The 26585-nt window shown below is 37.1% G+C and overlaps 3 protein-coding genes across 3 annotated transcripts; all 3 read left to right on the top strand.

Moving 5' to 3' along the window:
• Positions 1 to 273: 273 nt before the first annotated feature.
• On the top strand, positions 274 to 7967 carry tbc1d17 (TBC1 domain family, member 17). Its single transcript, XM_051887650.1, has 17 exons — positions 274 to 415; positions 1045 to 1140; positions 1338 to 1415; positions 1928 to 2045; positions 2135 to 2321; positions 2413 to 2524; positions 2610 to 2780; positions 2863 to 2988; positions 3084 to 3187; positions 3994 to 4088; positions 4175 to 4291; positions 4392 to 4492; positions 4576 to 4675; positions 4772 to 4869; positions 6763 to 6879; positions 6990 to 7076; positions 7169 to 7967. Exons 1-17 carry the CDS (start codon positions 389 to 391, stop codon positions 7352 to 7354), a joined length of 1920 nt encoding a protein of 639 aa, XP_051743610.1. The 5' UTR covers positions 274 to 388; the 3' UTR covers positions 7355 to 7967.
• Positions 7968 to 13987: 6020 nt separating this feature from the next.
• Positions 13988 to 17290, top strand: ccndx (cyclin Dx). The gene is made up of 4 exons (XM_051887896.1): positions 13988 to 14497; positions 15889 to 16104; positions 16317 to 16637; positions 16750 to 17290. The coding sequence occupies exons 1-4, from the start codon at positions 14288 to 14290 to the stop codon at positions 16888 to 16890; spliced, it is 888 nt and encodes a 295-aa protein (XP_051743856.1). The 5' UTR covers positions 13988 to 14287; the 3' UTR covers positions 16891 to 17290.
• Positions 17291 to 17726: 436 nt separating this feature from the next.
• Positions 17727 to 25367, top strand: nucb1 (nucleobindin 1). The gene is made up of 13 exons (XM_051887895.1): positions 17727 to 17853; positions 18146 to 18269; positions 18367 to 18474; positions 20852 to 20984; positions 21082 to 21185; positions 22321 to 22506; positions 22629 to 22719; positions 22796 to 22854; positions 23139 to 23231; positions 23847 to 23936; positions 24044 to 24217; positions 24433 to 24559; positions 24683 to 25367. The coding sequence occupies exons 2-13, from the start codon at positions 18156 to 18158 to the stop codon at positions 24769 to 24771; spliced, it is 1368 nt and encodes a 455-aa protein (XP_051743855.1). The 5' UTR covers positions 17727 to 17853; positions 18146 to 18155; the 3' UTR covers positions 24772 to 25367.
• The last annotated feature ends 1218 nt before the right edge of the window (positions 25368 to 26585 follow it).

Below are 26585 nucleotides of genomic sequence, written 5' to 3'. Positions count from 1 at the left end.
ACTTAAATTTTTCATCAAAGAGTAAAAAAGAGAGAAAAGTAAATGAATGTAAATGATGACTTGTTTATTTATTTATTTAAATGGTGACAATTTCGGATACTTTCAACAATTTTCAATAAAATTCCATGCTATCCTCTCCACAATTTTAATATCTTATTTGCATTACAGATAATTATATTATTGTAAAATCAACAAATATATGCTAAGAACATTATACTCATTTCAATCTTCAAAATAAGCACAAAAAAACAAACGGCGCTCACTGCAGCGCCAAAGGCACGTCATGATTTCTGAGTCTCCGATTGGCTGATACGGAGGTGGGCGGTGTCATCCAAAAAAAACGGAAGTACGATTGTTTTGGTCAAACTACGTGAGCACAGGGGGAGGAATGGAGGCGAAACCAGAGAGTCACAAGGTGAGTACTGATAGTGTTGTCAATAACCTTACATTTAGATCGACGATGTCACATTTGACATTATACTACCCAAAACTGTATATACGGATTTTACCTTTTCACGCATTTATTGTCAGTGGACAAGACAGTTTTCCACAGCTGGAGCTAGTTAGCGATAGCTCAGGCTGGTGACTGACTGTTGTTCAAGCCTGACGGTTTAGTCACTGTCATGTCTTTATGATGGACTGATTTCAAATACCACTGTCGCCCATTGGGTAACACATTCAAAAAGGGAAATGTTATTGAAGGACGTTACCGGTCAAACCAGTTAACTGAAGAGCTTTGCTCATAACGTAAAAAAAATATTATAGACACCAGTCGCTGTATTGATACTACGGCTTTCTCCCTATGATTATATGTTGCTGATCTAACTTATGAAATAAATCATTTGTAACCCGCTGAATTATCAATCCATTGAAGTATAGTATGAAATAAAACTAACACAAACACAGATTCATTAAATCCGTTGAGTGCTGTTGATATGATCAAAACTTTAGAATTGTTTATAGACATCTTGTTTCAAATTGTTCTTCTATTGCTTTTGCTGACATTCCTACTGTAAAAGTGTGATGTATTATGTCATTCATCAGCTGATCTTTGAGAAGGAGGGTGTTTACCTCCATACCAATGCCAAGAGGAGCAATCAGGACACAACCATCCCCGGCTTTATCCGGATAGTTGAGCGGGTATGATCAACAGACAGTATCAAGATTATCAGATTTTATTATTAAACACTTTATTATATATTTATTATTACATAATAATATATATTATTAATGTTGTTATATATTAATAAATACTTTTGCTTTTAGCAATATCTGTTAACACCATTTACAAAACCTGAGAGTACTTAATGGCTGTTATGACGGGTAAACACTTACAGGATGGAGAGCCGGCGCTAGAATGGAGCCCTGTTGAGGATGATGGGAGAAATGCTCCTGCTGTCTTCTACACCAAAAAGGTTAGTAAGAGAATGACTAGAGGATGTAGTAAGTGTTCTTCAAGAGGAGGAACACTCATGCTGTGTCCCAAAATCACATACTGTCTGAGTAGGTACTACATTTGAATTTGAACTTACTTCGCGACCGTTAAAAAAAGTATGTTCTTATATAGTATGAATGTTGGTAGTATAAATGAAATTCGGACGGACTACATCTGCCATGTTGTTACTGTCATGTGACCTACCAACGTCAGTTGCGTCACTTCACTGCCATTCATAAATTCTCTCCTGTGGCCTCATGGGATAATAAATTGTCCAGCATACTGTTTTTGGCATACTATAAGGAAGTACGCAGCATCAGTTTGTTCTTCAAAGTTCAATGGTCACTTGTCACATGCTCAGTTAAGATCAATATTGAACTTCATGTTCAAAGAAAACAAAACGTATATGGGAAAATAATAAAAAAAAAATAATGATGCCTCCTAAACATCTGTTTCTCTCTTAATCTCTGATTACATTCTGTTTCTTGAAAGGATGGTGATGATGGGGAAGAGGAAACTAAGTTTGACCCAGGCTATGAGCCAGACTGGGCCGTCATCAGCACAGTCAAGCCAGACAGACGGCAGGAGTGTCCACCAGTCAGAGAAACAGGTACTGTGCTAAACTGGTACTTGTCAGATGATGTACACTTGCGTTTTTATACATGCTCACAAAAGTTTATGTCTCCCATCTTTCGGCAGGTCAGTGGGGCTTGTTTTCCCTGCCGCTGTCGGAGCTGTACTCCCTTCGGAGGTCTCGCTTCTCTCTTGGGAGGAACTTCTTAGTGCTGACCAGCAGAGGGGGCGATCCTCTCCCTCCCCTGCATTTCCATCGAGGGGGCACTAGGGAGCTGCTAAAAGCCATGCAGCGTTACATCAGACTGGCCCCGTGAGTGGCATGCTAATATATCTTTCAATCAACCCTTTTGCATTTTACTACCTATATATTTACATACTCATGTGACACATATTGTGCTAAGGTCCCCCATGGATGGTAGGCTCTTCCTGGCATACCCACATGACTCTGGGGCACTGTCACAGTCGTTTGATGAGCTGCACCTATTTGATGATACCAGTGCAGACCTTGTGTCTGTAAGTCATATTTATTGTGTTTTTAGTGTGGCTAAAGCCATAAACGAGGCCTGTAAACATGCAATCTGATTGGTTGTATCTACAGAGGTTCATTCAGGACCCTTATGCGACCACATTTGGGGGTTTCTCCAAAGTGACTAACTTCTTCCGGGGAACGCTCCGACATCCCGAGTCACCCCACAGTAAACGCTCACCTCAGGATGCCAATTTCCCGCATGCAGCTGATGAGGAGCCAGGCTTTGAGCTCATTACCTGCGTGAGTCTCAGTGGATCCTGGCGGTCTGTCTATAAATGTTGATTTAGTGTGTAAACATGAAAGAGATTTTGTATTCCACCAGGGAGCGGAGCTCGGCCCCAGACCGGAGGTCAAAAGAGGAAAGCCTTTGGATGATTGGGATCAGTTTTTCGATCCAGAGGGCCGTGTCACAGATCCACAGAGGGTCAAGGAGCTAGTATTTAGAGGGGTGTGTTTATGTTTCAGTCATCTTTTCCTAATCCTGCTTACATGCTACAAACCAATGGAGTTTATATTCAATAAAATCTTTTCTGCTTTTTCTAGGGCATTGTTCCATCTCTGCGGAAGGAGGTGTGGAAGTTCTTACTGGGGTTCTACCCATGGAACAGCACAACCAAAGAAAGAGAGGACATCCTTAGGGTCAAAACGTAAGCTGGACCATAAAGATTTATTTACATGCTGTATTTGTTCTCTTCACCCACTGTGAGCTATTTGCAGCTGTTGTGGTTTCCTGTCCTTTTTCTTTAGTATATTCTCATTATCACTTTAGACCTAAGCTTAGCACAGGATATGCACACTGCTGTTCAAAAGTTTGGGGTTGGTTAGATTTTTAAAAATGTTTTTGAAAAAAGGCTGTGTTTATTTGATCAAAAATACAGTAAACACAGGGATATTTTTACAATTTAAAATAACTGTTTTCTATTTTAATATATTTCAAAATCTAATTTTGACAAAGCTGAATTTTCAGCATCATTACTCCAGTCTTCAGTGTCACATGATCCTTCATAAATCATTCTAATATGATGATTTGCTGCTCAAGAAACATTTTTTATTATTATCAATGTTGAAAACAGTTGTGCTGCTTAAATTGTTAGTTCAGTTGTTAGTCTTTAATATGGCATAAATAGGTTTTTTGTTGTAAATATCCCTGACAAGATTGTTACACTGAATGACATTTTAGTGGTTGTCTTCTGTAAATCATGGTAAAAATGTATGATATTTAATTTCTGCTCAGAAAAAAAAAAACAAATTAAACAGAACCCATTCTGATGTATTGAAAAACAACAACAATTCAAAGCTGAATTACACTTGTTGTTTTGATGCTTGAAAACCCTTCGTCTTTTACCCATATGCATATTTTTACCACTTTCAATTTTTCGAACACCCCTAAACATCAATGTGAAATGTTCTCTTAATTTTATGAGATGCTCGCATTTGTTCTTTTCCTCTTCAGGGATGAATATTTCAGGATGAAGGTTCAGTGGAAATCAGTTAGTGAAGAGCAGGAGATGAGGAACTCTCTCTTCCGAGGATACCGTAGCCTCATAGGTACGTTCAGCTGCGTCATAAATCTTATATCAAGTCTAACTGGTGACTTTCTACATCTGATTTGCTTCTACTCTCTGACTGGACAGAACGGGATGTGAATCGAACAGACAGACACAATTCCTTCTTTTCTGGGAATGAGAACCCAGGACTTACGCTGCTCCATGATGTACTGATGACGTACTGCATGTATAACTTTGATCTAGGTATGTGCATTTTCCTTCACCTGTCATTTTAATTCCACCTACTGACCACTAGAGGATGCTGCTATCTCTCTTCATCACTCTCTTTCATTTTGCCCTGTAGGTTATGTCCAGGGGATGAGTGATCTTCTGTCTCCTCTCCTCTTTGTTACCCAGAATGAGGTGGAGTCCTTCTGGTGTTTGACAGGCTTTATGGACCTAGTGGTCAGTAAACACTCTTGTTTTCTGATTGTGTGTTATTCAATTGATGCATTAGCTCTGGATATAAAGTCTTTCTCTGTCTTTAGCACCAAAACTTTGAAGAGTCTCAGGAGGCCATGAAACAGCAGCTCCTTCAGCTTAGCCTCCTACTGAGGGCGCTCGATCCAGAGCTGTGTGACTACCTGGGTAAATGCAAACGCACATTCTCTATAAATGTAACTTTTTTTTTTTTTTTCACGGTGGCATTACCTGTTTAATATTTTTTGTGGTTTTCTCTCTCAGACTCTCAGGACAGTGGTTCACTATGTTTCTGTTTCCGATGGTTACTGATTTGGTTTAAGAGAGAATTTTCTTTTGAAGACATCTTGAGTCTGTGGGAGGTAAGATGAGATTTGTATTATTTTCTATGAATTTTGTAGGAATTGACATAAAAAGGTTTTATTAAAGGTATGAAGGTGTTTTATCTACTATAATGTGTATGTTACACAATAAATCTTGTCATGCACAAAAAAACAACACATTATTAATGTTAAATTAGGGTTAAATTAGGGTGAAATTGCTGAACCTGGCTCTTAATTATGTCATTTAAAACTGAACTTCACGTATTCTATGTTTAGGAACCACACTAGTGATGTGACAGGAAGGATCAAGTATTCTTTATTTATTCAGATAAATAGTTCAGTTTTAATTAAACATGTTTTCATATAAATGTGAATGTAAAAACCAAAACACGTAAGAAAGATATAAGAAAGTATTTAAGAAAGTATTTTTTAAAATAAAAATGCACACACTTTAAATCATCATAAATAATATTTGTTTATAAATAATTTGAATTAATATATTTTAGCATAATAAATTGACTCAAATATTTAAATCACAAAACAGCATGTGAATGAACAGTAGTTTTCTGTAGTTTAAATAACTTAAAATTGATTTACAATCATGTTATATTTACATACACAAAAGCAGCACTGTTTTGATTCTTAATTTTGATTTGTTATATTACATATTAAAGAGACTCTTCCATCATATATTGTGTTATATTAGTACTATATATATATATATATAATATATATATATTAGTCAAACCAAAATGTATTCAGACACCTTGAACATTTAATTCATTAATACAGTTTATTCTCTATAATTAAAAAAAAAAAATGGTAATAAAATATGACAAGATCTCAGAGTTAAACTGTGTCAGAAAACAATTAATCTTAATTATGTCAGATAACACTTAAGCAAAACATGGTCAGGTCAAAGTGTCTGAATAATTTTTGGTCCCAAATTTTTATCAATTTTACTGGTAGTCCACTGTATGAAGAATTTTTGGGTATAATATGTTACAGTTTACTTTATTTTACTCTCCTCACTTACATAAATGAACTATAGTGTCCTGCACCCACTAAAAATATACCAAAAATATCAAAAATGTCTGAATAATTTTTGGTTTGACTGTATATATAATATACATTTTTATATATATATATATATATATATATATATATATATATATATATAATTAAATTACCTTTTAATTTTCATTTTAGTTTTTAGTTTAAGTAATTTTAAGTAATTTTGTTATGTGCTTGTGTCGTCTTTATCAGGTATAGTTGTTTTTTGTTTTGTTTTTTTGTTAATTCTTCTATTATTGCTTTTATTTTTATTTCAGTTTTTTAAACTTATTTCATTCAAGTTAGTTGCCATGGCAACATTTCTTTTAAGTTTTTGTTTAAGTTTTTCATCTAATATTTATATTTGGATACACTTTGTTTTGATGGTCTCCTTTAGACATTCTTATGTTATAAGGAACGTTGTACCTACATGTCAACTAACTGTTACCTTATAGTTTATTTTATTTCTTCTTTATTTCAATTATTGAAAATGCTGCAGAGATGACATCTTTTGTAGGCAGAAACCCATAAACGAGTTAGCATTTTAGCACTCCCCGGTTACATCATCCCGAAGTCGATGGGTTTTTGGGGATTTTGGTTAAAAGCCTGAAACAACGTCTGTTGCTCATGATATTTTTACGTTTTATTCTACGACATAAATCATACTAGTATTACCAGTATCACAAACCTTTGTTGATCACAGAGCTTTTTTTTTTTTTTTTTGCGATAATTCCAAAGTCTATGGAAAAATCCTATTGGGTTTTTGTCAAGGGATCCAGTGCAATGCTAACTTCCCGGTCGGCCTACAAAATCACATCATCACTGCAGCACACTATAGTTTTAGTTAACAATAATGAGACTACTTACCATGTTTTGCAGGTCCTGTGGACCCGTCTGCCTTGTGAAAACTTCCACTTGCTAATGGCCTGCTCCATTCTTGAGTCACAAAAAGAGGAGCTGATTGGTTCAAATCATGATTTTAACTCTATACTTAAGGTGTGTATAAAAGCATTTTAGCCCATTGAGTCATAAAGCGGAATCGGGAAAATTACACATACAGTAAGTTAGTTTGTTTATTCTAAATGCGTGTGTGTGTGTGTTTACAGCACATTAATGAGCTGACCATGAAGCTGGATCTGCAGTCAATACTCTGTGGAGCAGAGGCTATTTATTTGCAGCTGGCACACTGCAAGGTGAGATGGGACAGATATGACTGCTGATATGCTTTGAAAAATAACCATTGCCATGCATACTACATAATGCTTACTAACCGCTCCATTCTCAGGAGCTGCCTTCAAAAGTGCAAGAAGTTATTGGGCTGCGTGTCCCATCAAGCTCAGCAGAAGAGAGTCCAGATTCAGAGCCCAGAGAGTCGGACACCCTTCTCGCTCCTTCTGAGGCCAGAGGAGCCACATCCTGCCTGCCGTTTAATGGGCAGACACCACAGCACCCACCTCCTACGTACCCCTAATTCCAGAATGGGATTGGCAGAAGGGGAACACATGATTTTAGCTGAAATCTAATGAATATTCCAAAAAAATATGATTAATGTGTTTATAAAATATGGTGAATGTAATTCGGAGATTAAAACCTAGATCTGCAGCAACCTAATAAAAAGGAGATCAGCTGACTGTTTTATACTGTACTTTCTTAAGAAGGGCTGAGTATTTTTGACATGCTGTTTAAACGGATGTGGGAATGACTGGGCATTGCAGACAGAGTCACAGTAGAGAGGAAAAAATCTGCTTATAGTGTGACCATTATAGTCGCAGCTCATATTTTGTCTGTTAATATTTTATGCATTTATGAGCATTACATATCTAATTGTTTGATCCACTTCTTGCAGTCCCGAATTTCATGTTACTCTTTATGTATTGTATGATATTGTATATCTTTTCCTTTTTTTTTTTTTTTCCCATTTTTCCCTCTCTTAACTGTTACTGCTAGAAGATAATACTGTGCACTAGTATTTTGCATGCATTGTAGCAAGAGCTGTCATATTACTTATTTTGTTAGATTTTAACATTATACTTTTCGTACAGCTAAAGCATCTAAAATAAAACATTGAAATTAAGTTCATGACATTTTGAGTTTGAGGTATTGCTCTTTTCCAAATGTTCACTTTATTCTCATTCCTTGCCCCATTATATTGGTTCAATATAACAGATAAAGTTTTTTTTTTTATCCTTGACAGTACAAAAAGCTTTCTTATTAACACTATACAGGTGCTGGTCATATAATTAGAATATCATCAAAAAGTTGATTTATTTCACTAATTCCATTCAAAAAGTGAAACTTGTATATTATATTAATTCATTACACACAGACTGATATATTTCAAATGTTTATTTCTTTTAATTTTGATGATTATAACTGACAACTAAGGAAAATCCCAAATTCAGTATCTCAGAAAATTATAATATTGTGAAAAGGTTCAATATTGAAGACACCTGGTACCACACTCTAATTAGCTAATTAACTCAAAACACCTGCAAAGGCCTTTAAATGGTCTCTCAGTCTAGTTCTGTAGGCTACACAATCATGGGGAAGACTGCTGACTTGACAGTTGTCCAAAAGACGACCATTGACACCTTGCACAAGGAGGGCAAGACACAAAAGGTCATTGCAAAAGAGGCTGGCTGTTCACAGAGCTCTGTGTCCAAGCACATTAATAGAGAGGCGAAGGGAAGGAAAAGATGTGGTAGAAAAAAGTGTACAAGCAATAGGGATAACCGCACCCTGGAGAGGATTGTGAAACAAAACCCATTCAAAAATGTGGGTGAGATTCACAAAGAGTGGACTGCAGCTGGAGTCAGTGCTTCAAGAACCACTACGCACAGATGTATGCAAGACATGGGTTTCAGCTGTCGCATTCCTTGTGTCAAGCCACTCTTGAACAACAGACAGCGTCAGAAGCGTCTCGCCTGGGCTAAAGACAAAAAGGACTGGACTGCTGCTGAGTGGTCCAAAGTTATGTTCTCTGATGAAAGTAAATTTTGCATTTCCTTTGGAAATCAGGGTCCCAGAGTCTGGAGGAAGAGAGGAGAGGCACACAATCCATGTTGCTTGAGGTCCAGCGTAAAGTTTCCACAGTCAGTGATGGTTTTAGTTGCCATGTCATTTGCTGGTGTTGGTCCACTGTGTTTTCTGAGGTCCAAGGTCAACGCAGCCATATACCAGGAAGTTTTAGAGCACTTCATGCTTCCTGCTGCTGACCAACTTTATGGACATGCAGATTTCATTTTCCAACAGGACTTGGCACCTGCACACAGTGCCAAAGCTACCAGTACCTGGTTTAAGGACCATGGTATCCCTGTTTATAATTGGCCAGTAAACTCGCCTGACCTTAACCCCATAGAAAATCTATGGGGTATTGTGAAGAGGAAGATGCAATATGCCAGACCCAACAATGCAGAAGAGCTGAAGGCCACTATCAGAGCAACCTGGGCTCTTATAACACCTGAGCAGTGCCACAGACTGATCGACTCCATGCCACGCCGCATTGCTGCAGTAATTCAGGCAAAAGGAGCCCCAACTAAGTATTGAGTGCTGTACATGCTCATACTTTTCATGTTCATACTTTTCAGTTGGCCAAGATTTCTAAAAATCCTTTCTTTGTATTGGTCTTAAGTAATATTCTAATTTTCTGAGATACTGAATTTGGGATTTTCCTTAGTTGTCAGTTATAATCATCAAAATTAAAAGAAATAAACATTTGAAATATATCAGTCTGTGTGTAATGAATGAATATAATATACAAGTTTCACTTTTTGAATGGAATTAGTGAAATAAATCAACTTTTTGATGATATTCTAATTATATGACCAGCACCTGTAATAACTCTAAGAACATCATTACATTACATATTATTAGCATTATATGTAAATGTTCATTCAGATAATAAAAAATGTCATGGAAATGTTCATTTTTATTTTAATAAATTAAAACATTTTTAACTTTATTTAAAATATTTGTTTTATTTTTATAATCTTAATCTCACAATAAACAGTGATGAAAAGCTTTCACTGTAACACTTTAATAGCTTTTATATAGCTTTTATTATATGTAAATGTTAATTCAGATATTAAAAATTTAATTTCTATTTTAATAAAATAAAAATAAGGCCATAGATTAAAAAATTGAATTTATTTAAAATATTTTGTATCTTTATATTATTATTAGCTTAATACCTTAATAAACAGTGAGGAAAATCTTTCTCTGTGACACTTTATAATAGCTTTGGTTACATTTTATGTAAATGTTCACAAATTTAATGTCATATAAATGTTTATTTATATTTTAATAAAGAAATCAGGCCATAGATAAACATTTTTTAATTTGAAATATTTTCTTCTTCTTCTCATTAATATTATGATTTTAGGCCCCGTTTACACTAGTGCGTTTTTGTTTTAAAACGGCGTTTAAAAATGAAAACGATCCTCGTCTACACTACACGGCCGAAAACGGGTGTTACGTGACCGTTCATGCGCGTACAAGTGTAAACAGTTACCTCTTACAGGCAGCTGTAGTATTAAAGAGTTAGTTCACCCAAAAATGAAAATTCTGTCATTAATTATTCACCCTCGTGCCGTTTTACACCCGTAAGACCTTCGTTGATCTTCGGAACTCAAATTAAGATATTTTTGTTTAAATCCGATGGCTCCGTGAGGCCTACATAGGGAGCAATGACATTTCCTCTCTCAAGATCCATAAAGGTACTAAAAACATATTAAAATCAGTTTATGTGAGTATATTGGTTCAATATTAATATTATAAAGCGACGAGAATATTTTTGGTGCGCCAAAAAAACAAAATAACGACTTATTTAGTGATGGCCGATTTCAAAACACTGCTTCAGGAAGATTCGACACGCTGATTCATTTATGCTCCGAAGCTTCCTTCAACAAAGCCAGCAAAGATTGCAGTTCAGTCTCCATGTTATTGTTTACACGGTCGTCAAGGATACGCAGAGCGAACGTGGGGAGCAACGCCATCGTTTTCAAAAGTCTCCGTTTTGTCCGGCGTTTTCAAACTAAAACGGGGTCAGCAGCGTTTTCGACGCCGGTGTAGTGTAAACGAGAGGCGTAACCGTAGCAAAAATTATGCGTTTTAAAACGAAAACGCACTAGTGTAAACGGGGCCTTAATACAATAATATACAGCTTTCTCTTTATAACTTCGATTAAAAGTTAGCATTATATGTAAATGTTCGTTTAGATAAAAAAAATCAACGTCCTAGACACTATTTTATTTATTTATTTATTTATTTATTTTTTTACATTTATTTAAAATCTTTATAATTATTATGTATCTTAATCTTAGTGATTATAACCCCTTATGTTTTTACCCACCTCTCTGTCAGATTCTCACCCGAATGAGCAGATAGGTCAGACTTCATCATTTGGAGGATTACAACAGATCATCCAGTTTAAAAAAAAAAGTCTTAAGAGAGAAATGAACTGAGAGATAAGAACTTATAGCACTTGTATTTTAAATGTATTAATTAGTAAGCAAAAAAGGTAAATGTTTAGAGTAAAACGATGAATTAATGAACCAGAAAATCTTTTATTTCAACATATGTTTTGTTAAACCATTTAATATGTCTGGCACAGAACGGCATGGCTCAACACCAGTGCCGTCGTCACACAAACAAACACATTCACACACTCCATCAGCAGGTGTCTGACTGGGGTTAAAAGATCAGGGTAAATGGGGTCACTGTTGCCCACTGTCCTACCAAATGAGCTGGAAAATGAGGGGTGGAGAACCACGCCTCCTTCTCACCATCCTGCTCACTGCTCTTTCTGCTGGTCGTCCTCTTCTTTTCTCTGTCCGTCTCTCTCTCGCCCTCCCTCCATTTTCTCACTGTGTTTGTTTGAATACAGCTGCAACATATGAATTTAGCATGGCACTTAAACAGCCCTGCGATCTGCCACGCTTCTTTGTCTGGTGCACAAACACACACTTTTACTCCTGAGACTCATCTTGTCCTTTTTATGGCTGGCATGACCTCGCTTTACTGGGGAACAGGAAAAAAGAAGAGTGCCTCATTCAAACTCAATCTGCTCTGAGTTAAGCTCTAGTTAGTTTTCAAGGACTAAAGCAGTTCAAGCAGCTCTATGATGTCTGAGTGAAGTCGCTCTTTGTACATTTGAGAACTTCATCGGTTTTTAGAGGGTTATTGTTGTGTGATTGGGTCGATATACAGTATATCTTTGGTCTGAGAGTTATATTGGACTCCTGACTTTCCACATTGTCCTCTTTACTTTTCACACAATTGAAGGTAGAGATACATATGTTCTTGAGGAGACTTGTGCTATTACTTTTCCAAATGTCTTGACTTTATAAAACAGTGAAAATAAATCATATATAGAATCTGAATGTCATAGAAACTTAGAGGTGAGTTAATTTGACTTGGCCCATAAGCTAATTGGCAGTAAAGAAAAGTACTCAACTTTGTATTACTCATGTTTAGAAAACCTCAACTTCTGCCATTTGAAATGTTCAGCCACCTGTAGACACAATGACAAATCCAGTCCACTTAAACGTGTCCTGCTGTGACTGCGAGGGCCATCCAGGAGTCGAGTGCGAGCGTGTGAAGTGTGTGAGAGTGAGTGGGAGCAGAAGGCCAGGCACTGGTGTCTGACAGTGATTTGTAAAGAGAGACAATACGCCTCATTGACCTGCCGGCTCCACTGTCTGTTGCACATACCTCGCCCAGCCCTCCCATGAGGACTCACCGCTCTTTAAACAGGACACCAGATTGCCACAGGCCCAGGGAGGGGCCGAGTGTGTGTGTGTTGTGTGAGATGGAGAGACATAATGGGAGACTAGTTGCTTTGACAATGAGATTCCACAGAAAACAGGGGGGTGATGGGGTGATTAGGTGGCACGTGAGTAAGTGTGACTTCAAGTTGTAAACTCTCCAGTTCTAGCCATCAGTCTCAGTCTCTGTCTTGCACTCCTGTATCAGATTTCAAAAAGCTTCTCCATCTGCTCTGAGCCTGATGTCATTTCAGACCTGGAAAATCAGGTGTTCTGGGTTATCAGTTTCACTGTTACTTCAGTTTTTGTAGTAAAAGGGGCAAAATACGTTTTTACTTGATACCAAAATCCAGTGCTAACTGAACATGTTGTTTATGTTTTTAATGTTAGTAATTTTATATTTGAGGCACTTCTGACAAATAGGGAACAAACTCTTAAACCAGGGTTTCCAAACTTGAGGTTTGCACACCCATGGGAGTTTGTGAGTTGATGAAAAGTTAGTAATTAATTAAAGCATATAAATGTGAATTTAATTTAAAATAAATAAATACAGCACTTACTTACAAAATCTGAAATATTTTACTTTTTTTTAATACCTGCATGTCATGTGACCAGATAGATGTATAGATAAGTAAATATTTTAGGTCAAGGGGTATTGCAGACAAAAAGTTTTGGAATCCTATTAATATTATATGACTTCTATTTTCTATTAACTTATTGTTGTTTGCATATTTTTTAACACAGTTACCATTACCAATATAATATAATATAATATAATAAAAAATGAAAAAGACACAAAAACTAAAAAATGAATTACTATAAGGTGGTTTGAATTGATAAACTTATATTTTCCTACAGACATTTGATCTATTTCAAGCTCACTACTCTTTATGCTAGGTTAATTTTATGTTAGATAATAGTTTAGCATTTGTGCCTCTAATCCTAAAGTTATGAGACACTTAAGAATGTACCATATTTGTGGAATGTGCCTTGAGAATCCTTTAAAAACCACAACCTTCAACAACAAGCTGGAGGTTTTGGGAGTCAAATAGAATCCAAGAATTACTGCATAACTTTATTTGATATATAGATGTAAATGTAATCCCACCATCTTTATCTGATGCCCTTCACTGTCACCAACATCCATGTCTTATTGTTATTCATTCCCATTGTCACAGCATGGTGATGACCTCTTTCTCTCCTCTCTCTATCGCTCTCTCTTTTCTTCGCTCACTGACGGTGACAAGCTGTTGCCGTGTCCCTCTGGGCAACTCCCTCTCTTGCCTCCTCCCTCTCTCTCTCTCTCTCCCTCTCCACCTGTTGATGCCATTGTTGCTCGGCCAGCATTGTGGTCTTTTTTTATTTTTTTACTCAACTCATTTTACACACCCCTCTTTTATTCTTCACTTTTTCACTTTATTCATCACCAGTCACCCTTTCACTCAGAGCATATATAAGCAGACCGAAGAGAGAAGAAGGCTGAGAACAACGCAAGAAACAGACACTCACCAGCACACATTTAAACTTAAGCACTTTAAAGAGTGCAAGGAAGTTGGCACTTACTCTTGTACTCGGGACCAAGACTTCTGAGACACACTTTGGACAACCTCAGTATTGGATCACAACTGCTGGCAGGAGTGATGTCGGTGTCTCTGTGGTGTGAGGAGGAAGAGGGCCAGGGCAGGACTCAGTCTTCAGTCCGAGCCCCATGGGACCCCAGCGCCTCTGGGCTGAGGGTTATTCAGAGACTTCTGCAGTCAGAAGAGAGATACCTGCCGTCTCCTCTCTACATCTCTCTCATCCAGAGAGAACCACAGCGCAGAGAGGAATTGGCCAAGTGGACCATGGAGGTATAGTTCTTACATGCTAAATATCAAAAATCCAGTTCTAAAAACACTCTTAGAAGAAAGGTGCTTTCTGTCAGGCACTTCATATATAGAACCTTTTAGGGATTCCCATAATTTTATGGATTTAGTTTTAATTAATTCATTTTGTTTTAATTAATTTTTTATTTTGATTACATTTTATGAATTAAACAGCTTGTAAACATACTTTATCACTAGAAAAAATTGAAATAACCCATTAAACATGAAAGCATTATGCAATCATTTAAGTAATTTCTCCTTATATAGAATATTTTTGGCATAAAATGTTCTTTAAAATTGAATTAAGAACCCTATAGGGCTCTATATTGAACCCCAATGAAGATTTTTCACTAATAGTGTGTTGTTCATGTATTTAATACCAATAATTTTATATCTGAAGCACTTTTCACAAGAAGGGTACAAAAGAGGGCCTGAGGCTCCAGGTTTTTCCAAATTGTGGTTAGGGTTAGGTGAGTGAAAAAATAATAATTAATTAAATAAATAAATGTAAAATTAAAATGAATGGTTTAAAAATAAAAACAATCAAAATAAAACATTTGTGAAACACTGAGAGAACCTAGCCAAGTGGACTATGGAGGTATATTTGGGATATTATAATGATTAAAGGAATGGTTCACCTAACAATTAACTCAAAAAAAACCCCCAAAAAACTCAAAGATGTTTTTGTCCATATAATTAAAAAGTCATTGGGGTCCAAAACCATATGGGACCCTACTGATATGGTCCCATACAAAAAAACAAAAAAAAAAAACAAACAAACACTGCAACAGTTTTAGAAATATCTTCTAAAAAGGAAAGTCATACAGGTTTGGAACAACAGAATTTTCATTTTTGGGTGAAGCATCCCTTTAAAGGTGAAGTGTGTACATTTTATATCTAGCGGTGAGGTTGCGAATTGCAATATAGAGAAGCCACGGTGGCCAACACAGGACAAAAATGTCGTTGTCTGAGGCAGCAGAGAGAAATCAGTCAAGCAAACGTACTCTGTTGACAAGTTTGTCGATTTAGGTCTACTGTAGAAACATGCCGGCGCAAAATGGCGATTTAATACGTAAGGGGACCTGCGGTGTATGTAGATAGAGGTAATAACATAACGGTTCATTATGTAGGTCTTTATACACCACTCAAAACATAATTATGTAGGCTATATTATATTGCATTTCTGTCAATAAATCCTCCTAAAGAGGAAATTTTTTGAGTTATTCAGTTCAAGATGAAAGATCATAACTATAATGACAGGGATAAAAACGTTCTACAGTCCAAATGTTTTTTCAAGTTTGGGACATGTTTGCTATCTGTGAGGGTTTTTGTTGTTGCTGTTGTTGTTTAAATCATCCTCTTCTGTGTTTTAATAGGTGTGCTGTGAATGTGACTGCGATGAGTCTGTATTTCCTCTGGCTGTCTCCCTGTTGGATCGATATCTGTCGGCAACTTTATCTCTGCCTGTCTCTCCATCCTGTCTGGCTGCAGCGTGTGTCCTAGTGGCCTCAAAACTGACAGAAAGTGACACAGTTAGTGCAGATACCCTCTGTGCGGCAGCAGAGTACGACTTTCTCTCATCAAATCTGCGGGTGAGTTTTCACCATTTTAAACTTTTTTTTTTTTTTTTAATCAATCAACCAAACGCTCATTATTATGGCCAATGGGGTCCAAAAGTCTGAATAAATATAAATTAAAAAAAAAAAAAAAAAGACGAATAAAAAATTAAATACATACAAATAAAAATAGTGACATATACATATCCATATAGACAGTATAAGTCAGTATATACATGCTTCAACAGGAAATGGAGCGTGTTGTCCTGGCGACACTGCGATGGGATGTGGCAGCAGTGACCCCCCAGGACTTTATCCCACACTTCCTGCGCACTCTCGGGGAACTCAAGGATGGTGACGTGCATACAGGAGACTTTATTACAACACTTCGGCGCCACAGTGATACACTTATTGCCATGTGTGTGTGTGACTCGCGTTTTCTGGGAACACCTCCGTCACTGGTTGCTGCGGCTGCACTGAACTCTGCCCTTCGGGGTTTAAGGGCCAAGAGTGCGGGAGAGCTGAGTGTCATGACCTCTGCCCTGGCCACACTCTGTCAGACTGATGTGGTAAGCAAACATTTATCTGCTCTTCTTGTGTTGGTAGGTGCTGTAGGCTACTGTAAGTGGCTGTTGTTAACTGTCTAGCTATATCTGGAACTATTCTCGCTTCTGCCAACAGGCGGTGCTGCAGTGCTGCACTGAGCTGATAGAAGGAGCTCTCAGGGAGAGACTGAGAAATGGAGCACAGGAAGAGAAAGATGGTGATATTGAAGATGAAAGAGCCAGCACCCCCACAGACCTAAGAGAAATAGACTTCTAATACAGGGTTAATTTATGAGTCATATTTATTGCGTCTCACTTTTATTTATCAGTAAAACTGATTTAAACACAATGTGACGTACATTTATGTTTTGTCTTTTGTAACTTCTGAAGTGATCTAATTTATAATGATTTTTATTTATTTGTTTGAGGGATTATGATTTACTTGTGCCATATTTATTACTTCTATTGCCATAACTGTAATTGTGAATTTTTATGTATTATAGGTGTGTCCTTTTCACTTTATGTATTACGTTTCTACATTTTATAGTTGATTTATTATCATATTATTTATTGTGTGCACATTTTTATATTTAATTTATTTTGTTTGTCAGTGTTTCAGCCTGTATGTAATCAAAGTGTTGGATAAAAAGTAATATCTATTTTTCGAAGCAATTGAAATAAAGTGTCTATGTTGTCTATGTTTATGTGTCTATATGTCTATAAGAAAGAAAGAAGAATGGTGCAAGACCTTCTAAAAACTAAATTAATTCATCTTGGTCCTTGCTCTTTTAGAAAGTTTCAGTGGCACGTGTAATATTACTATAGGCTAGGCTACTACTACTACTACTAATAATAATATTAGTAGTATTATTATACATTATTATTATGAGTTTTATAAATATAAAAAATATAAGTAAATTATAAAACATAGCCTATATATATATTTATTTTTTTAAGCAAACTAATAACAGTTTTGTTAAGCGATACTTACATTACATGGATGTAATCATTTTCTGAAAGTTTTGAATTGGCCTTTTTGGTAAATTGGCTTGAAGTGTATTACATTCATAATTTTAACAACAAACGGTGTTATAATAGCCTACAAACAAATATGTTTGCAGAAAGCGTCGCGTTTGGATTGCGTCATAATTCATGGCCGTAGTTTTTTTAGGCAGCAGTGCTGAGTAATTTGGTGTCATCATAGGTCTCATTCACCGCTGAAACAGGATCTAGCCCTGTGGTAAGAGAACTCGCTGTTTATTTGTTATAAACTAAAAAGGACCAAACGAGACTACAGACAGTTGTAGATTTCTGTGGCTGTTTTTCATAAGTTTCATCTGTTGTCAAACGTGTTCAGTGTGTTTTCGCAAACTGCCATACTTTGTTTCTTCGGCTAACGTTACTCTCTTTCGTCATGATCGATGTGTACTTACACGTATGATAAACATGTCTGCTTAAAGGGACAGTTCTCGCTCCAAAACTAGGGTGAACGTGAAGGCTGTCTAATCAATGTAAATGTGTGCATTTTCAAGATATCCGAGGATGACAGGCGGGTTTAAAGGGCTGCTGCTTCTGTCACTCTGTCTTGTGGTGTGGACAGTGCCAATAGATCGCAAACAAGACCCACCTCAGGAGGAGAAACTAGAAGAGAATGCGGTAAGACAGGTCTCAGATCAAGAGCATGCCATGTGCTTTAATCATCTGTTTTAATAATCATATGCACTCTTGTTTTTGCTGTATGTGTATGTCTCAGGACACTGGTCTATACTATGACCGTTACCTCAGAGAGGTGATTGAGGTGTTGGAAACAGACCCTCACTTCAGAGAAAAACTCCAGTCGGCCAACACAGACGACATCAAGGTAAATCACTCGCTCTGTAGAGCACAACAGTAAAAAAGCCTGTTCATCTTCTCCATAGAGAATAAGTTATGAATATCTTTCAAGATAGACATACCATGAGCACATAGCATATGCTTCTGTAGATGTCAGTGCAATTTCAGCTTCATTTTTAATCTAACTGTTATCTCTATACACCTCTCAAAAAAAATGAGGGAACATTTAAATCACAAATTGGTTCTCGATGAGCAAAATATTCAAGTTGAAAATCTTTACTTATATACATTGTGTAATTCGTTGAGATCTAAATGATGTGACAGTGGTCATTGGAAGCTAGAGTCATCAACACATCGAGGGCTGGATTCAAAATCACACCGAAAATCAAAGTAAAATATTAAAATTACAGGCTGATCCAAATTGCATGAATTTCATCACGGCAACTCATAATGTAAGTCAATAGTGTGTATGGCCGGCATGTGCCTGTATGCACTCCCAACAACGTCTGAAAATGCTCCTGATGAGATGGTGGATTGTGTCCTGGGGGATCTCCTCCCAGACCTATCAGTGAGCTCCTGAACCATCTGTGGTGCCACTTGGCGGCTTTGGATGCTCTGATTCATAACGTCCGAGATATTCTTAATTGGATTCAGGTCTGGGGAATGTGAGGGCCAGTCAATGGCATCAATGCCTCTATCATCCAGAAACCTCCTAAACACTCTGGCCACATAAAAGTGTGAGGAACCCAGGGCCCACTGCACCAGCGTGAGGTCTGACAATGGATCCCAGGACCTAACAGCAGTAAGAGTATCAATGGCTAGCACGTGGAGGTCTTGTGCGACCCTCCAAGGATATTCCTCTCCAGACCGTCACTGACCCACCACCAAACCGGTCATGCCGGATGATGTTGCAGGCAGCATAATGTTCCCTATGGCATCTCCAGACTCTTTCACGTCTGTCACATGTGCTCAGTGTGAACCAACTCTCACCCTCGTGAAGTCTGTTTCTGACAGTTTGGTCAGATACATGGATACCAGTAGCCTGCTGAAGGTCATTTTGTTGGGCTTTGGCAGTTCTCCTACTGTTCTTCCTTGCATAAAGGATCACATACTGGTCCTGCTGCTGGGTTGTTGCCCTTCTACGGACCTGGCCAGCTCTCCTCTCATTATGTTTTCCTTTAATTTTTTGAGCAGTGTTTATACATTTAATATTTTCTATATATTTTATTAAATTTTTTAATAACATAAACCTATATTGTATTTTATATGTTACAATGTATTGTATTGTACTTTTATACAATGAGTTTAAAGGGTTAGTTCACCCAAAAATGAAAATTCATTAATTACTCACCCTCATGTTGTTTCAAACCCGTAAGACTTTCGTTCATCTTCAGAACACAAATGAAGATCTTTTTTGATGAAATCTGAGAGCTTTCTGTCCCTCCATAGACAGCCTACGCAATTGAAATTCGACGCTTCAAAAAGTTCACAAAGAGTTTGTAAAACTAATCCATATGAATTGAGTGGTTTAGTCCAAAATTTTCTGAAGAGACTCGATCACTTTATATGATGAACAGATTGAATTTAGGCTTTTATTCACATGTAAACATTCATGAACTCACACATCAGTTGTGGTAAACGGAAGCTCAAGCATGTTTGCTTGACACGTGTGGGAACCAGTGAGATTCATTCTCGTGTGTTACGCAGCATGTTTAAACTTCTAGAAGAGGTTTGTTCTCACGTGTGTAGCAGGTTCGGATAAGCTTCTGTTTATGTTCACTGATCAATGTTTATATGTGAATAAAAGCCTAGATTCAATCTGTTCATCATATAAAGTGATCGTGTCTCTTCAGAAAATTTGAACTAAACCGCTCAATTTATATGGATTCGTTTTACCATCTCTTTATGAACTTTTTGAAGTGTCAAATGTCTATGAAGGGACAGAAAGCTCTCAGATTTCATCAAAAATATCTTAATTTGTGTTGAACGATGAACGAAGGTCTTACAGGTGTGGAACGACATGAGGGTGAGTAATAAATGACAGAATTTTCATTTTTGGGTGAACTAACCCTTTAAAGTCAGTCGTCATTCGTATTCTTTATGTCATTTGGAATGTGTACGTCATTACCTCATAAAATTGTCTTGTAACTTTGTCTTTTTATTAGATTTTAAAACTTTTAAAACTCAGCTTTTTTTTTTTTTTTCCCCTCCCTCCCCAAGTTAATGTTTGTAATGTTGTGATTCATCTCAGAGCTGAAAAATCCCTCTGGAGAGAATGAATGGGGAAAATACCAGTGCCACAGAAAAAGTGTGCAGGCTCTGTTGCGCTATATTAACTTTGTGCTAAGAAGTTTTATAATTTCGTCTATACTTCAAGTCCTTAATGGAAAGATACTGTCTATTAGAATGGACGCCTCAGTAAGGAGTTGGATTTGGTGGGTCACCATGTGAGGACTCGACTGGATGAGCTGAAGAGGCAAGAGGTCTCACGTCTCAGGATGTTGCTGAAGGCAAAATTGGACAGCACCAATGCACAGAGTGAGTATGTTTATGTATTACTCAAGTGATACTGATGAGCAAGAAAATCTGTTGATTCACTTATGTACACACAAATATTTTATTTTTGTGATTGCAGGTGTTCAGATGGATCACGCCTCCTTGTTGAAGCAGTTTGAACATCTGGATCCTCATAATCAGAACACATTTGAGGCCAAAGACCTGGAGCTGCTTATTGCAACGGTAATGCCCATTCCTAAATGCCATAATGTGAAATTGCAAAAGAATGTTATGCTACAGTTGCACAGATAACAGACCCATTTCCCTCAAATTAATATTCCACAGCAGGGCTTGACATTCACTTTTTTTTGCTCCTCAGCCACAGTGACTAGTGGTCTTCCAAAGTTACTAGCCACTCCGCATTTTCGCTGGCCACAAATTTTACACCAATACCATGGGGGAAAACTGCCATATAGATGTTTAATATTATCTCATAATTTGGCAGCAGGTATATTAGGCTGCTGTCACTTTAAGACCTGACACACAGATCCAATATACTGTTACACATACGTTTTCTTTCTCAATTGTTTACATTCACTCAAAACATAACTGACTATTTTGTGTGTATTTGGCCGTTTAAGCGCAATAAGAAGCGAAAAAGAACTGGATTTAGTACAGAGGGGCAGCTTTATGTGTGCTCACTTTGGGCATGAGCACAAAATCTGTGGGAATGAGTAAAATTATGTGCAATACATGCAATCCCACGCCGAAATTCAAACACTGTAACACCAACAATATTCATCTGGAGCAACTGAAACGAGTGAGTGAGGGGAGGCTGGTTTGTGTGTGAACTCGCTGTCGGAGAGATGAGAGCGAGAAACACAATATTAGCCACGCTATCTATTCTGTGGAAAATGAGTTTTGGAAGTGTATCAGATATTTCACCATCGATATGTATCGAAATTTTTGATAACACTACATCGCACTTAATTTATTATTTCAGATGCCTTTTTAAAAGACTACAACTGAAAAATGTATATATATATTATATATAAAATTCAACCCGCCAAAGTGGCTAGTAGGAGTGACTGCGTTACACGCCACTGCTGAAATCCACCCGCATTTGGTGGGTTGGCAGGTGTTAATGTCAAGCCCTGTTCCACAGTATATTACCCCAACAAATTACATAAAATAAAACTGTAAAATAATATACCTAACAACAATAAAATAAAATAAAAATGGAATAATACATAATAATACACATAAATACTTAATTTAAAAACAAATAATAAAATAAAAAATAAAAAAACGAATAAAAATCTACAATGGAGGGGGAGGTCACCTTAACTGTTACATTTGTTTTGTGCTGATTTGTCAGGCCACTAAAGATCTTGAGAATTACGACGCAGAGCGCCATGAGGAGTTTAAGCGCTACGAGATGCTGAAAGAACATGAAAGAAGGGAGTACCTGAAAAGTTTGGACCAGGAGAAGAGGGAGAAGGAGGAGAAGCGAATCGAGGAGCTCAAAGAAAAGCACCGGAAACATCCTAAAGTTAACGCTCCGGTGAGAGGGATGAAGAATGGGAGATGTATGGATAGATGGACTGAGATGAGCTGGATTTGTTTCCGCTTACTTCACATTCGCTGTTAGTAAAACTTTCCTCTTTTACTTCCTCATCCATTCAGGGTAGCGTGGATCAGTTACGGGAAGTCTGGGAAGAGACAGATGGGCTGGATCCACAGGAGTTCAATCCCAAGACTTTTTTTAAGCTCCACGGTGAGTCTTTGTCTTCAGCTAGACCATAGCAGACGTTCTGCATGCAAAATGAATTTACTTGCGTTTTCTCGCCTAGATACAAATGGCGACGGTGTGTTGGATGAGCAAGAGCTGGAGGCCCTCTTCACAAAAGAGGTAATGTTTCACATTTGAGGTTGGTGAATCATGACAATCTGTTATTGACAGTGATGGAAGCCTCTTTTATGCTATAATCGGGTCAGCAGTTAAGGCTCTAGTGGGCTCTAGTGGCTGTCCTGAGTAAAATATCCTCAACATGGGAATCCATGATGAAATGTTTGATAAAGCCATAAAAGCTGTTCTAAACAAGCAAATATCAATAATTGAAAAGGTGCAAGTAGTTATTATGTTTTCAATGTGTTCATCTTTTTTCTTTTTTTTTTTCTTTTTTGCTGTCTTAGCTGGAGAAAGTGTACGATCCTAAGAATGAAGAGGATGACATGATGGAGATGGAGGAGGAAAGGCTGAGGATGCGAGAGCATGTCATGCAAAATGTAAAATATTCACTTTCTTTCTCAATCACTCTTATTGAGTTTGTTTACATGTACAACAGAACACTAAAAACTACCAAATTCAGGCCTTAACACGATGTAAACTTGTTTTGAAATTTCAACATTTTCTTTGATTTTGTTGTTTAAAATCTAAACCGCTAAGTAAACATTAAATAAGCTGCTAAAATGTCAAAGCGAAATTGATAATCTGCAAAAATGTGTACCTGCTCATTGTTTGTTTAAACCATTTTTAACATTTATCTGATAAAAGAAACGCTGTTCAGAATTGCCTTGAACGTTGACGGTTTAAGCATAACTGGTGTAATAGTGTGTATGTAAAGGCACCCATTCTCTGTCTTTGCCTTTATGTGTTGTTCTCAGACTCTCCTTCAGCTTTTTAACACTTTCACAATGTGTGGAGCAGCAGTGACTCCATCTGTTCTGTTCCTTCAGGGTGCATGAGATGAAGAAATAATCATTCTTTTATCTGGAATAACATACTCGCTGCCCTAATGTCTTATTTTTTAATGAGTTTCTTCAGTTCACTTTTAAATACCTGATTGTAACTGCTGAAATAAGCTTTTTTCCCCCCTCTCTCGCCGCTTCCTCACACTGCAGGTAGATATCAATCATGATAGGCTGGTCAGCCTGGAAGAGTTCCTCAAATCTACAGAGAAGAAGGAGTTTAAAGACCAAAAGGAGTGGGAGGTTAGAGCCAGATTTAGATGTATGTCTTGATTTATTATACTGTTTTTACATGGAAGTGTTTTGTTCTAACTCATTACCTTTCTACACTCTTTATATCTCCATTTAAGACACTGGATGATACAAAGCCAGTGTACACAGAAGAGGAGCTGCAGCGCTTTGAGGCAGAACTCCGGGATAAGGAGGTGGAGCTTGGCAGAAGAGCGGAGAAATTACGACAGGAGCAGGAACTTCTCAAAGAGAGAAGCAAAGCTCTAGAAGTGCAGAAACGAGAATATCAGCAGGTAGAAGACACTTAAACAATTGGTTTTCTGTTGCAACCCTTTTCGTGGAGTTTTCTATCATTTTAAAATAATAGAAAACTTATGTTGAGCCCTGCCATACCATACTAAAACAAATGATTTTAGTACATTTACAACATCAGTACTGCATATTATTGTAATTTTTGGCATATATGTTTGATGCCAGAGAGCTGAGAGCTTGTTTTATTTCTAATCAGGCAGTAATGGAGATGTCACAAAAACAAAAGGAGCAACAGGCAGTGAATAGACAGCCTCCCTCAGGTCCTAATGGAGAGCTCCAGTTTCAACAGGAGATCCAGAAACTAGCAAATGAAGACAGTCAAGGTGAGAAGAATTAAATTGATTCAGCCTTTGGTTAACCTAATATAATTTTATAAAAATTGATTCTATTAACCCTTTCGGGATAAATGTTTTAGGACAGTAAACATTGCCTGTTTTGTTTTTTAGTGGTAAAAGTACCAGCCGATCAGAATGGAGATGTTAAGAATAACCTGCCAGCTGAGCCACCACAGAATCTGCCTCAGCACACCTCCTAACACCACACACAGACACACACAGACACAATTCTACCTGATTTGAACTTATCTAGAAATGGCCTTTTAATTATACATTGCACATACACATACAAACCTACTTGACCTATCCTAATCTGAAACTTGGCATAACATAACCAGGCCAAATTACCAATGGTGTTTTCTGCTTCATCCACAACCAAATATGCTCAAATCCCCAATACACTGGCATCAATATAGAGCGCTCGCATGTTCCCTTCGAAAGAATGGCATATTAATAGTGGATGTGTGGTTTAGTTTGGTGGTAGTCAGGGTTTTCCCCTTAAATATTGTTACCTCTGCCCTGGTTTCAAAGTTTATAGCCTTGTTTACTTGTTGGTATCTTTCTAGACTCAATGGAATAATGTGGTTCTTTTCTGTGGTTCAGATTTGTCAGTAAAACAAAGCTTTCTGATATGAGGTTTCTTACAGACTGAGACGAGCGCAGACCTGTAATCCAAACATATTAAGATACAGCAATGTGCAATGAATCTGCATTTTTGTTAATGTAATATAAAATCCAAATTATTTTATGGCAGTGTTTTATTTCTTTCATTTAATAAAGGATATTTAAAAAAATATACGCTACTGCTGTCAAATTTTAAATACTGCAACCTACTGCAAAGAAAATGTGGATTTCTTAAAGGGATAGTTAAGCCAAAAAAATTAAATTCTGTCTGATAGACAAAACAACATTGGGCCCTTAATGACTTTTACCTTAATCAAACACACCTGAACAAGCTAATCAAGTTCTTCAGCATTACTAAAGGGATAGTTCACCCAAAAATGAAAATTCTATCATCATTTACTCACCCTCAAGTTGTTCCAAATCTGTATAAATTTCTTTGTTCTGTTGAACACAAAGGAAGATATTTTGAAGAAAATTTGTAACCAGGCCACTTTGGGGCACCATTGACTTCCATAGTAGGAAAAAAACTACTATGGAAGTCAGTGGTGCCCCAAAACTGTTCAGTTTCCCACATTCTTCAAAATATCTTCCTTTGTGTTCAGCAGAACAAAGAAAATTATACAGATTTTGAACAACTTGAGGGTGAGTAAATGATGATAGAATTTTCATTTTTGGGTGAACTATCCCTTAACCCTGCATCCCAATGTGCATACTATCCACCCTATACGCCCTAAATAGTATTGAATATTACTAATGTCACATACTATTTAGGATGGATAGTATGCGCATTGAGACGCAGGCAAAGGCTATAGGAAGGTGAGGGGTTTTTTTGTTTTTCAGGGTTGGAGCTAAACTCTGCAGGACAGCGGCTCTCTAGGACCGAACTTGCCTACCCCTGGTATAGACAAAAAAACATTTTTCAAAATTCTTTTGTGTTCCACTGAAGAAAGAAATCCATACAAGTTTGAAATGACATGAGTTTGACTAAAAAGAATTGTCTTTTTATTTTTTTTTAGTGCACTATCCTTTGAACGCAACATATACTGCGAGTTTGTAGTGTTGCGCTTTCCTTTATATCATGTTTAGACATGATAATATGTAACAAATATGTAACATTGATTTTAAAGCAAATATCCAAATGATTAGGTCGATAAGTGACACAAAATGTTAAATCCAAACTGTGATCTGCAACAAATACCATCAAAACCATCTATATGTTGAGTCGACCCATATGTTTCTGAACTAATATGTAATTCTTTGGCTCCAAATGTCAGTTTCAGCTGTTCTGCATTATATTGTCAGTTTGCACCTCTCTTGTTGTGACATCGGCATTGTTCTGAAGTATTCACTGATCTGCGTTGAATGTCATTTGCTCGCACTCGTTGCCACA

The sequence above is a fragment of the Ctenopharyngodon idella genome, chromosome 3, assembly GCF_019924925.1.
Source record: "Ctenopharyngodon idella isolate HZGC_01 chromosome 3, HZGC01, whole genome shotgun sequence".
In the NCBI taxonomy this organism is placed as follows: Eukaryota; Metazoa; Chordata; class Actinopteri; order Cypriniformes; family Xenocyprididae; genus Ctenopharyngodon; species Ctenopharyngodon idella.
The sequence above is the reverse complement of the archived record's forward strand: the minus strand, read 5'-3'. Positions and strand labels throughout refer to the sequence as shown.

What these genes read in the sequence shown, in the direction of transcription:
- ccndx (XM_051887896.1), top strand. Translation starts at nt 14,288, where the DNA reads ATGTCGGTGTCTCTGTGGTGTGAGGAGGAAGAGGGCCAGGGCAGGACT. An exon ending in TGGCCAAGTGGACCATGGAG is followed by an intron (nt 14,498 to 15,888) that starts GTATAGTTCTTA and finishes GTGTTTTAATAG; the next exon opens with GTGTGCTGTGAATGTGACTG. An exon ending in TTCTCTCATCAAATCTGCGG is followed by an intron (nt 16,105 to 16,316) that starts GTGAGTTTTCAC and finishes ATGCTTCAACAG; the next exon opens with GAAATGGAGCGTGTTGTCCT.
- tbc1d17 (XM_051887650.1), top strand. Translation starts at nt 389, where the DNA reads ATGGAGGCGAAACCAGAGAGTCACAAG. An exon ending in TCCACCAGTCAGAGAAACAG is followed by an intron (nt 2,046 to 2,134) that starts GTACTGTGCTAA and finishes ATCTTTCGGCAG; the next exon opens with GTCAGTGGGGCTTGTTTTCC. An exon ending in CGTTACATCAGACTGGCCCC is followed by an intron (nt 2,322 to 2,412) that starts GTGAGTGGCATG and finishes TATTGTGCTAAG; the next exon opens with GTCCCCCATGGATGGTAGGC.
- nucb1 (XM_051887895.1), top strand. Translation starts at nt 18,156, where the DNA reads ATGACAGGCGGGTTTAAAGGGCTGCTGCTTCTGTCACTCTGTCTTGTG. An exon ending in AGGCCCTCTTCACAAAAGAG is followed by an intron (nt 22,855 to 23,138) that starts GTAATGTTTCAC and finishes TTGCTGTCTTAG; the next exon opens with CTGGAGAAAGTGTACGATCC. An exon ending in GAGAGCATGTCATGCAAAAT is followed by an intron (nt 23,232 to 23,846) that starts GTAAAATATTCA and finishes CTCACACTGCAG; the next exon opens with GTAGATATCAATCATGATAG.